We start from the raw sequence: 11,132 nt of genomic DNA on the forward strand, positions 1-11,132 counted from the left end.
GCGACAGAGAAATTTTAGCAATTTAATAACACATTTCATGCAATTCTACAAATTTTTGCCATGGGGCAGAAAGACATTTTTGCAGTTTTAAAGTGAATTTGCTACCCATTCTGCCATGGGGTGGAAGTACGTTTTTGCAGCGTTAAAGCAAATTTCCTGCAATTCTACACATTTTGCACATAACTTATGCCATGATATCTGAGTGGGTGACTAACAATATCAATGGGTGCCCCCTGTAGGTCAGGGCCCCTGGGCACGTGCCCTGCTTACCCGGTCGGTATTCGGCCATGATAACTGCAAGTTTAGATAACTGGCTAGACTAACTTAACAATCTAAAAATTGTTAGCTGACGTGGCTAATTGAGTGACTGTCAGTGACTGATAAAACAAGAGCAAAACCGCTAAAGCACAATAAAATATCGAACTGGCACCTTGTATATTCTGCTATTCTAACTTTCAACAGAAACTGAGCATTAATTTTCCACAACATGTTCATTCATACAGTACTCTCGTTTTCATAGGGTCTGCTCTGTTCTACATTTTGGGGGTTGAGACATAAAAAGGGTATCATTAGAAAGGTTAAGTTCTCCTCTATTACTGTAAAATAATGTCTCTGTGTTTCAGTGTCCATTTGACCCATTCTGTCGGACCAAACCTAAAACGGAAATGGGGAGTTTAAACTGCTTGTTGTCAGAAAGGAAGAAGTTATCTCTCCATCTTTATTGTGAGTGGCAGGGGGAGGGAGGGGCTTGGTGTCTGTGTGCAAGTGGGAAGGTGCACAGTGCACACAGCACAGAAGGAGCAAAGATGAGACCAAAAAGACAGAATGCTCATAAAAACAAACAAAAAGAAAAACCTTATTTGGAACAAAAAAATTTAAACATAATTTGGAACATTGCGCTAAAACATAAAATCGAGTGAATCGAATTCATTCGATATATCGACCAGCCCTATTAGAAGAAGACATTCTATCTGTAGGCATAGTTGTGAATGGTCCATCCCGCTCTCACCATGCCCCGGGTCGCGCACCTGGACAGAGGGTTCAGCTCGATTTACATTAGCAGCGCTCAGCACCCAGTGGGGAGATGGAGCGCCAATCACATGGCAGATTTGATGTCAACTCAGAGGCAGCCGCCTGGAGAGTATTACAGCCACTTTACCTCCAATTCAAATTCCAAACCTTGCGATGGAGACCAATAGCGCAGGCGGACAGCGTGGTACACAGACACGTCTGGCCTTTGATAGTCATAGCGGATATTCTATTTGCGCAAACAGCGATTAATAATTAAAATATATTACATTTTGAAGATAGCAATATGACATTATTGTAATTCAAACCAATATTAATGAATAAAGTCTATAATTCGACGAGAGCCTATACAGCGCGTCCTTCCAGAGGGCGTTTTGCAACGTGTCTCCAACCACGTCAGCAAGAGAGCGAATCTCCAACGCCATTAATTGTTTTTAATTTAAAAAATAATAATAGCATAATATCTAACACAAATAAAGCTCTTCAATTCAAAAGTCGGTGGTAAATAATAAACACATTGTGTAAGCAAATGCATTGCATCGATTTTAACCAAATAAATATTAATAATGATCATTTTACTCCGTTTTACGCGCCTTTACGCGCAAAATGATATTTAGTTCCCAAGCCTATATTTACGCTTCATGGACTAATACATTAATTGTGTAAAATAGATGTTATGAATGACAATGTATTGCATACATACGTGACTGACAGGCTATTGTTTTTCTCGCAAGAGTGACCTTGAGCAGATCTGAAACGAGACAGTATTCTCTTCTACAATTACTTTACCTGTCGATGAATATTAGACGTGCAATATTCACCAGCACACAGCATATTTATTTGAAGTCGAGAGGGACAAGTTATTACAGTGCAATAATACATGTAACCTAGGCCTAGTGCATTTCAACAACCCTGCCAGACGGCTCATGACAGGTGTGACTCAGAGTGCCTCTCAAGTTAATGAGCTACAGCTGAGTTTGTAAAACTAGTACTCACCTGTGGTCTGCTGATACCTTGCCCTCCGTTTCCAGGACTCATGGACGGGTGATTTCTCTGTTGCCCTGGCCAGCCATGGGTTGTGGAGCCATACTGTGAAGTCATGTCTTTGCCTAAGCCGATGCCAGCTTGTTGTTGTGCAGAGGGACTGTTGTAGTCTTGATGATAGCCACTGCCATAACCTCGCATCATTGGACTTGGAGACGTCAGCAGTTGGTTTAGAGTTGGGGTGGCTCCCGAGGGATGCTGAGTGTGTCCTGGGAATCTCTGAAAGCCCCCAACACTTCCACCAGAACCGGAGGAAGCAGCTCCCATAGCAGCCTTGACATGGCTAGCTGGAGTGTTGCTGCCAGGGCCAATCAGCATGTTACTGCCCTGTCTGGACGGGGCCATCATACCGTAGCCCGCTCCACCGTAGCCCTGCCGGTAGCCAGGATAGTGGTTGTACTGACTGTTGTGGTATCCTTCGTGGGAGTTGTGCACTGGGTCCATGTTGTTGGGTCCCGAGGAGTGCATCATCCCCATCCCAGTGCTTTGTCCGCCATGTTGATCATAGCAGGCCCCTACTCTGGAAGTGCCATAGTAGTTATTAAACTCTGAAATAGCGCTGGTCCCTCCTACGCTCTGGGGCTGGCTGCTGATGTCGGTCGTTGGTCCCACGTTGGCATGTTCATACCTGGCACCCATTCGCTCCCCTGGTTTACAGGTATGATCCCCTTCACCTTTACTCAGCATCTGCTGCTCTGTCTGGCTCGCCAAAACACCCCTCTTTCCTCCGTGGTGCTGATTCTCACTCTCTCCCCTTGTCGCCTGGCTGTTGTTGATGTTGTTACTTTGTATCTGGCGCTGCTGATGCTGAGGAAACGGGTTAAATTGTGACTGCTGTTGCGGCGGCGTGAGGTGCTGAGGGGGATCTCCACTCACATTTTTCTGTTTATGGTTTGCTATCAAACCCGTCTCCATTCCCTCCAGAGAGGTCGTCGAATTTGACGATGTTGTGATATTTCCACTCTCCTTCTCCCGTGTGTCAGAATTGTTATTCGGAGAAGTTGAATTGACCATGTTGAGCTCGTTTTGGTGGTGATGGTCTACATTATTCATTGTGTTAGTCCCATCTCCAGCTCCAAGCATTGCTCCAGATCTCGATATAGTTCCTCCTCCCGATTTCCCCGAATGTATCTCTTGACCCAAACTGCCAGACAATTTATTTTTCTTATTATTAGTTGTCGTCGGTGCTGATGCCACTTGCGCAGCCATTGTCACTTAAACATTTCAGACAGGGACACTGACCCACGAGCAGAACACTCTCACACACAAAAAACAGACAGAGGAAAAAGTCAAGCAGGAAAAAAATCTTCAGTTGAAAAACGAAGCTATGTTCTAGCGCTGTAATGCTCGTAAAAATCCGCGGTGAAATGAGTCGCTGACAGCCGCGGCTGTGGCGCTGTCAGTGAGGCATCATGCTGAAAGTTTGTCGTCCAGGTTTAAATGAAACTTTTTTCCTCCAACCCGGATATGGGTAAGTGCATGTCTCCCGGAGCCCTTCTGGCCCAGCATGGCATGAGAGAGAGTAGGCTCCACCAGCTATTATCCTCCTCCAGGGTCCAACGCGCATCACAAGGAAAACCCGGACTGGAGTTTCCTATGTTATCAATCGAAGGAAAATCACTATTATTTTGCAATAGACAAATGTTGAATTATAGCATGGTATCAGGAGGAAATATTCCAATTGAAAAGAGGAATAGCTTACATAATATACTACGTTTCATTTTATACCTATATTATGTTGGAACGTAGGCTAGGCCTACCTCTCAGAGTGGCTTGTGTGCTCTAAAGATGGGCAGCTCCATTTGAAATTCAAGCCAAAACTCCAGATCTGGGTTTGAGTGTTGCCTGCTCTACTCCGCTCTACTCTCCCTCGGCTCAATCCAGTTTCTGCAGCTCTGAAAGACAGACACGCAACCACAGGAGCTGCTGAGCGCAATAATGTTGCCATCAGAATAAGTATGTAGTCACACGCTGTAACTGCCCTAGTCGAGATGTGAAATGTAACCACATTAAGCAGTTATGAGCACATTGCTTTTTATCCTCTTGCTGTAGAACAGGCTCCAAAACTTAAACATGCGTGATGTCACTGCCCTTGCCTTTTAGGTCCCTTTATGTTTCCCTTGTCTGTTCTCTCAGCTTGTTTTATTCTGGGTGAAATGTATACATTTATCTAACGATTTAACACATAAAGGGTCGCACCTGACAGTGCACAGGCCTTTAGAACAGAGTAACTACTAGTGGATTATCTGATGTAAGCCTCTTTTTGTATTTTCTTGGAAAACAGAATTCACAATAGTAAGTACTATGTAACAGAGTGCATTTACCATTCGTACTACAATATAATTGCGTAAATTATTCCCTGATAGTTCCCTACAATAATGACGGGGCCTATGTACTTAATGTAACATTTAGCTAAATATAGTAAAAGCTTTTGATGTGAGAATCCTTTGGCTTTTACATAGGTAGAGGGAGAGCAGCTCACTTGACATAGATTATTAACAGTGGAAACGCTGTATAAGATTATTAACAGTGGAAACGCTGTATAAAATTATTAACAGTGGAAACACTGTATGAGATTATTAACAGTGGAAACGCTGTATAAAATTATTAACAGTGGAAACGCTGTATAAAACAGATATGGAGACGGTTCATTACAGAAGTATGAAGACGATGATAGTAATAATGGTGAAGATTGACGCTGATGAGGATGACGGTAATAATGGTGAAGATTGACGCTGATGAGGATGACGGCACCCAATCGAGGAACACATTTCTCGTAAACGCAAGGGTACTGTACATTATATCCCATGTCATTGCAAGCTTTTGAACGTGACATTTTGACCTGACTGCTCCGAGTGAATGAGACTCCTCTCCCTCGCTGTCATCTGCAGCTCCCATCGACAGCAGGGACCTAGAAAGACCCCTGGTGGAGACAGAGTGTAAGCACAAGTAGACTAATTAAAACAGTAAACAAGTAGCGGTGGTATGGGTCTGATATACCATTGCTTTCAGCCAATCAGCATTCAATGCTCCAACGGCCCGGTTTAAAACACCATTTATAGAAATTCAGGCACTGTTTATAACATGGCACTATGAATAATGGAAAGGTAGGCTTACCTCCCTTGCATACACTCCAAACAGACACTCGTTCGAAAGCAGAAAAGTGAAAGCAAAATACATCAATAGAGTCTCTTCCCCATTAGTCTTGATGGGTCCATATGGTAAAGAGTAACAGAGATTAGATCACGATAGTAAACTACACAGTCCTGACTCTATCTAGCATTTCGAACTGCCTGCCTGCCCAGACATCACAGCATCAAGAGCAGATGGCCGAGAAGAAACAGCTTGATCAGGTGACTCTAGGACACCCTGGGTAGAGTTCACCTTTACGTTGGTGTGTAGTTGGTGTGTGTGTGTGAGTGTGTGTGTGTGTGTGTGTGTGTGTGTGTGTGTGTGTGTGTGTGTGTGTGTGTGTGTGTGTGTGTGTGTGTGTGTGTGTGTGTGTGTGTGTGTGTGTGTGTGTGTGTGTGTGTGTGTGTGTGTGTGAAGATTCGCAAGGACATTTTCTATGTAAATCGTCAGGATAGAAAAGCTGTCAATGCATATGGTGTCATGTATTGTTTATTACAACGGCTTTGCCTATTGTTGTCTTACATGAGCATACGAGGAGGCGGAATCCAGCAAACAACACCACATTTTATGTGCAAACAGCTGCATCTGTTATGCTATGCATCTGGCTGTAACAGCGTTATCTTGAGGGTGTTACAGATCATTAAGAATATTATAGTTCATGGTGAAATATGTGGTGATATGACACATTGCTCTTGTATATGAAAGTGTTGCTTTGGGTGTGTCATGGTAGCTTTACAACTAAAATATTCCACTCTGCTCATTATCAAGCGCACTGTTCTCGCATTAATCCGCAGACACACTGATCTGTTTGAATGGGAAGAGGAACAATGGCTCAGCGCATTTGCATTTATGTTTAATTTATAACTTTCAGGGCCTCCTGATGCAGCAAGATTGAAACAATAATTTCACAGAAACACAGTGAAGGGGAGGGGCCAAATTAATACAGATCTGGGTTTTAATGTATTTCTCAATGTCTGTGTGTACGTGTGTGTGTGTGTGTGTGTGTGTGTGTGTGTGTGTGTGTGTGTGTGTGTGTGTGTGTGTGTGTGTGTGTGTGTGTGTGTGTGTGTGTGTGGGTGTGTGTGTGTGTGTGTGTGTGTGGTGTGTGTGTGTCTGTGTGTGTGTGTGTGTGTGTGTGTGTGTGTGTGTGTGTGTGTGTGTGTGTGTGTGTGTGTGTGTGTGTGTGTGGGTGTGTGTGTGTGTGTGTGTGTGGTGTGTGTGTGTGTGTGTGTGCGGGTGCGTGACAGACAGAGAGAGAACACACACACACACACACACACACAGAGAAACAAACAGGCGTAGGCCTTGAATCCATGGGGGGATAACATGCCACTATTCTAGTCTGTCAGGAGGCTGGGGGCTGTTCAGGGGGAATCTGCCGGGATCTTCCCCAGCAGTGAACACAGCACAGCACAGCAGCAGCACAAGCCTTCCTGCCTGGCCAAGCACAGAAATTGGGTCAGCCTGAAAAACAGCTCAGGATGCAGCCCTCTTCCACAGCGCCAGTATGTGAGTGTGTGTGTGTGTGTGTGTGTGTGTGTGTGTGTGTGTGTGTGTGTGTGTGTGTGTGTGTGTGTGTGTGTGTGTGTGTGTGTGTGTGTGTGTGTGTGTGTGTGTGTGTGTGTGTGTGTGTGTGTTTGTGTGCACGCCTGCATTTGTGTGAATGTGTAAGAGGGAGACAGAGGGGTATGAGGTGTTTGCATGTGTCTCGATGTGCAAGAGATAGGAATAAAATGGCAGCCGTTTCTATGGGTCTTTTAGCACATGTAAAAAGCCAGCTTGCCATTGTGAGCACACCTTGGCTTGAGGAAGCGAGTCAGATTGATCCATAGTCTTTTAATTTCAGGGTTGGGTAAATAACAGCATTTGCATTGATCAGTCTGCAAGGACAGGCAGGGAGGCAGTGAGGACCTGAGTGTGTGTATGTGTGTGTTTGTGTCTGCATCCACAAACAGGGAGCTTTAGTCCCCAGGCAGGTGGAATGCAATAAACAATACATGACATACTATTTGATCAAAAAAATGCATAAAGTGAGTAAAACCTAACCAGACTGGGAGACCACAAGCGACTATGTGTGCCATACTGCATACTAAGACTACGTTTCAGTATGTTCAGTGTATCTGTACAAACGATACAAACACTAATTGTTCTCCACATGAAGAGTGGAGGGGGAGAGAAACAGAAAGAGAGAAAGATGGTGAGAGGAGAAACAGAGTTCCTGTCCATGCGGTGAGGTGGCAGAGCCCACAGCCTCCCTCCTTGATGGCTGTCACTGGTCCTCTCTTCACAGAGACTCCTGTGCAGAGCACTGTGTGAAGTGTCCCCCAAGAGGCACACATCCAAAGACGGCCTTTACAAGATCCCCACCGAACTGAGCCCACTTTTAACTGCCTGGGAAGAACTTCTATTGCTTTTGATGTCAAAACGTAATGGGGAGAGTTTGCAGCTTAGTCCATCCAGTACTATACCATACTCACAGTGACTTCAGAAAGTATTCACACCCCTTGAATTTTTCCAAATTTTGTTGTGTTACATCCTGAATTTGAAATGTATTGAGATTTTGTGTCAATATGTCATTATGGGATAGTAGATGGGCGAGAAAAAAATCTATTTTATCCATTTTGAATTCAGGCTGTAACAAAACAAAATGTGGAATAAGTCAAGGGGTATGAATACTTTATGAAGGCGCTGTATACTTCAAAGTGAAATACCTCACAGGCATGGTTTACTGACATGATTTAAAAACACTGAATATGGGTACTTGTCTTTCATTTACATTTTCCTCTTGGAGCGATCATGCCTACACGGAGCCTAGAGTTCAAAGGTCGTATAGTAACGCAACAGTTTAAGGGCACATCTGCCGACAGTGCCCACACACCATGTCAAGGTCCTAGCTGTAGAGAGAGAATCCATACAAGGGCGTGGGACTTGTTTCAACTCCTGTTTTCAACTCCTCCAAGTCATAGAGCACTTTCATAACAAACCAGGGCATTTGGAACGATTCTGAATGAAACTAATTAGGTTTGTGTTTTGTTTGTTGTTCAGGAGGCAAGATCAAAGTGATATTTCACCAATTTGTGTCAGCAGCTGTGGTGGAGGGAGAGGAAGGGTTGAGAGAATGCATGCAGATGAATCTCCTCAGGTTGGGCTTATGCTAGGGACACAATCAAAACAAAAGAATAATAAATAATTAAAAAATGATCAGAAAATGAAACAAAATAGAAACATTTTGGCTTTATTACCATTTTATTATTAGGAACACAATTTGATTGCTTGAGATTTGGATTCATGTTTTTCAGAGCTCCCATCCTTTCAGAGCACTTTCCTTTCAGGCCTGCTGTGTAGTCCACCACTCAGCCCATGTGGGACAAATCAAAGGGATCTCGATGGCTTGACCTAGGAACTTGCCGCAGGAGAGCAAGCGGCTGTTTTGATCTCATCTGATATTTATGAATAACTTCCTTGGTATTTCATACGGTCTGTATCCCTCTGCTTTTACGGTGTTACACAATGATGTCTTAGGGATATGGCTGAGATCAAACACACGGCACGCTTCAGAATACAAAATGTGTCCTCCGTAGCCTGAGAGAAAGTAACTCGTCTAACGCAGCGTCTAACACAGTGCGATTGAAATACAAGCTCCGCTAGCCCAGGATACAGTTTGATGATATTTGTTTTTGTGTTGCTGTCAAACGAATGAAAGAACATGGAGAGAATGCTGTCACTGTATGAGGCCTACTGTACAATACCGATGCCTCTCTGTGTGCACTGCAGTACATCCAGAGCAGAGTTTAAATCCCACTGTCTGCCTCACTCACGGTAGCACCGAAGACTTCACCAGCCACAGCCAGGCATTCAAGGCTTTTTGTTCGGCAATGGCGTCAGATGTGAGGGACCATCTCTCCATAAAAGTCAAGTGTGCTCCCGTTATTTGCCGAAAGTGGCCTGATTCTGAGGCCCTTTTGTTAGGCTAATGGAGGCTAGGCGACACAGATACTGTAATTACAACAGAGACGATTGGCCTGATAATATTCAGAGCCAAGTGGGTAATTTGAGGCTGATGCGTTGAAGGGAAGGAGGGGAGTGGTGGCGGAGGAGAGAGGAGGAGGGGTTGTTGCTTTCTTGTGTCGTCGCCTATTGCCCGTCAACCTAATCATTCCCCAGTGCTGCTGAGACAAGAGAGCAAAGAGCCAATACACGGGCTCAGCTGTTAGAATACTAATGACATGGACCGCTCCGCTCTCTCCTATTAGACAGACAGACAGGAGGGATTATAGGGCATCAACAGGTGTCGACATAAACACCACATGTTACTCACAAGCCTTCATCTTTAGGTACGCTCTCATACCTTTTCTCATATACAGTACTCAGTCTTCTCAGTCAGCCGTTTCATCCAAAATGAGATTGATAATTAGGCCCACTGATAATTGAGTATAGACTAAGTAAGTCCAGTTGGTTCATTCTTAGAACATGACATTTTCATTTCCCTAATGTAAATGATTTTAAGAGAAGGCCCATGAACACCACTGTGTCAGGGGGTTGGGCTATGGCTTCCCTTTAGCCATGGCGAGGAGGACTGAAACAATCAACCTATCACAATCAATGATAGCAGAGTGGCAGAGGAGCAGGCCGACATGCAGACACTACAGTCACTCAGCAAGCCTGTGCCTATTCTGCCAACACACATAATCAAAGACTTCTCCCCTGAGTGATCTGTCCAAACAATTAAAAAAGAGCCCCTTTGTATCACACTGGCACTTATGTCACCAAGGATATGAAAGCAGTCTGGTATCAGGAAATTGCACGCTCCCCGCCTCTAGTGACAACCAGGAAGAGAGGCATCCCTCCACAGGAGACAGGGCGGTGGTGTTAAAATTTAAATATGTTTTGACACAAAATCTAAAGTTGATCAATATTTGAATAGAGAGATTCCCTGATCCATATGAACATTTGTTAAGCCGCAACGTGAACCAGACAGACAACCTGAACAACACACCCAGCTAGACGCTTTGACGTCCTCACCAGATATGACGTTTTTCATCTTATTATTTTTCCGTTTGAAAATGAGCTATCATCTCCCAGTCACATTCATCGCCGATTTCCTAACATCTAAGACCCATGAAATAAAAATATACAATGATCAATGACTTTTGTGTAATACCTGTTTTTAAACCAGTTCAAACATCCATAGGACGCTGGCCACTCCATTCTGGACTAGCCAACTTCAAATCTAGCTAGTCACATACAAGTATAGATGTTTGGGACAAAGATCACAAGCTACAGTGTTGACGTGATCCTTCTGAATGTTGATCAACTGATCGGTTTGAGAATGCCAACCTGCAAATCATCAACATCCACCTGTTATCTGGACCCTAAACCAGAACTGAACTCAATTATTTAAACCAAAGGGGAAATGAAGTCTAAATGGCACACCATCACATTTAGTATGACAAGGCTTTTGGCTATGACAAATGCTCTTTTTACGTTAATAAGCTTGAACAGCCTTATAAATAATTGGAACCAAGTCCATTTCATGGAACTGAACTCTACCAAAATGTAATCCACAGGATGAAATTCATAATCTTCTGACAAATGTGGAGAGGTTTTTAAAAGCAGGACCTCAATTACGCACAGTTACAAATTAGCATGTTTAATGCAACAAAATGTTTTAATAAAGAATAAAAGGCAGGGAGCTAAAAACAAAAGAAGACCAAGTAATAAGATTATCTCTACAGAGCGGCCAGTGGACATCATTGTGTTTCATACAAATGGGAGAGATTGCAAGTCATATTCAAAATGCCCTAATCCATGAAAGACTCCAATATGATTATTCTTTCATTAAGTTTGGAGACAGAGAGAGATGGATTTAACACTGAATCCATAAGTGAGAGTCTTAGTATTTCAAAATACAACCAAACGCAACAGGA

The 11,132-nt window shown here is 43.6% G+C and overlaps 1 protein-coding gene across 3 annotated transcripts in view; it reads right to left on the reverse strand.

Annotated features, from left to right (window-relative positions):
• The window catches only part of LOC106610785 (AT-rich interactive domain-containing protein 1B), a 231,187-nt gene extending 227,537 nt beyond the window's left edge, over window positions 1-3,650 (reverse strand). For all 3 annotated transcript variants that reach the window (XM_014210355.3, XM_014210357.3, XM_014210353.3), the window contains exon 1: window positions 2,026-3,650. In XM_014210355.3, the coding sequence (XP_014065830.3) occupies window positions 2,026-3,282 (1,257 nt within the window). In that variant the 5' untranslated portion in view covers window positions 3,283-3,650. The remainder of the gene's footprint in view (window positions 1-2,025) is intronic.
• Between the last annotated feature and the right edge of the window lie 7,482 nt (window positions 3,651-11,132).

This window comes from Salmo salar, chromosome 09, assembly GCF_965601325.2.
Source record: "Salmo salar chromosome 09, fSalSal1, whole genome shotgun sequence".
Classification (NCBI taxonomy): Eukaryota; Metazoa; Chordata; class Actinopteri; order Salmoniformes; family Salmonidae; genus Salmo; species Salmo salar.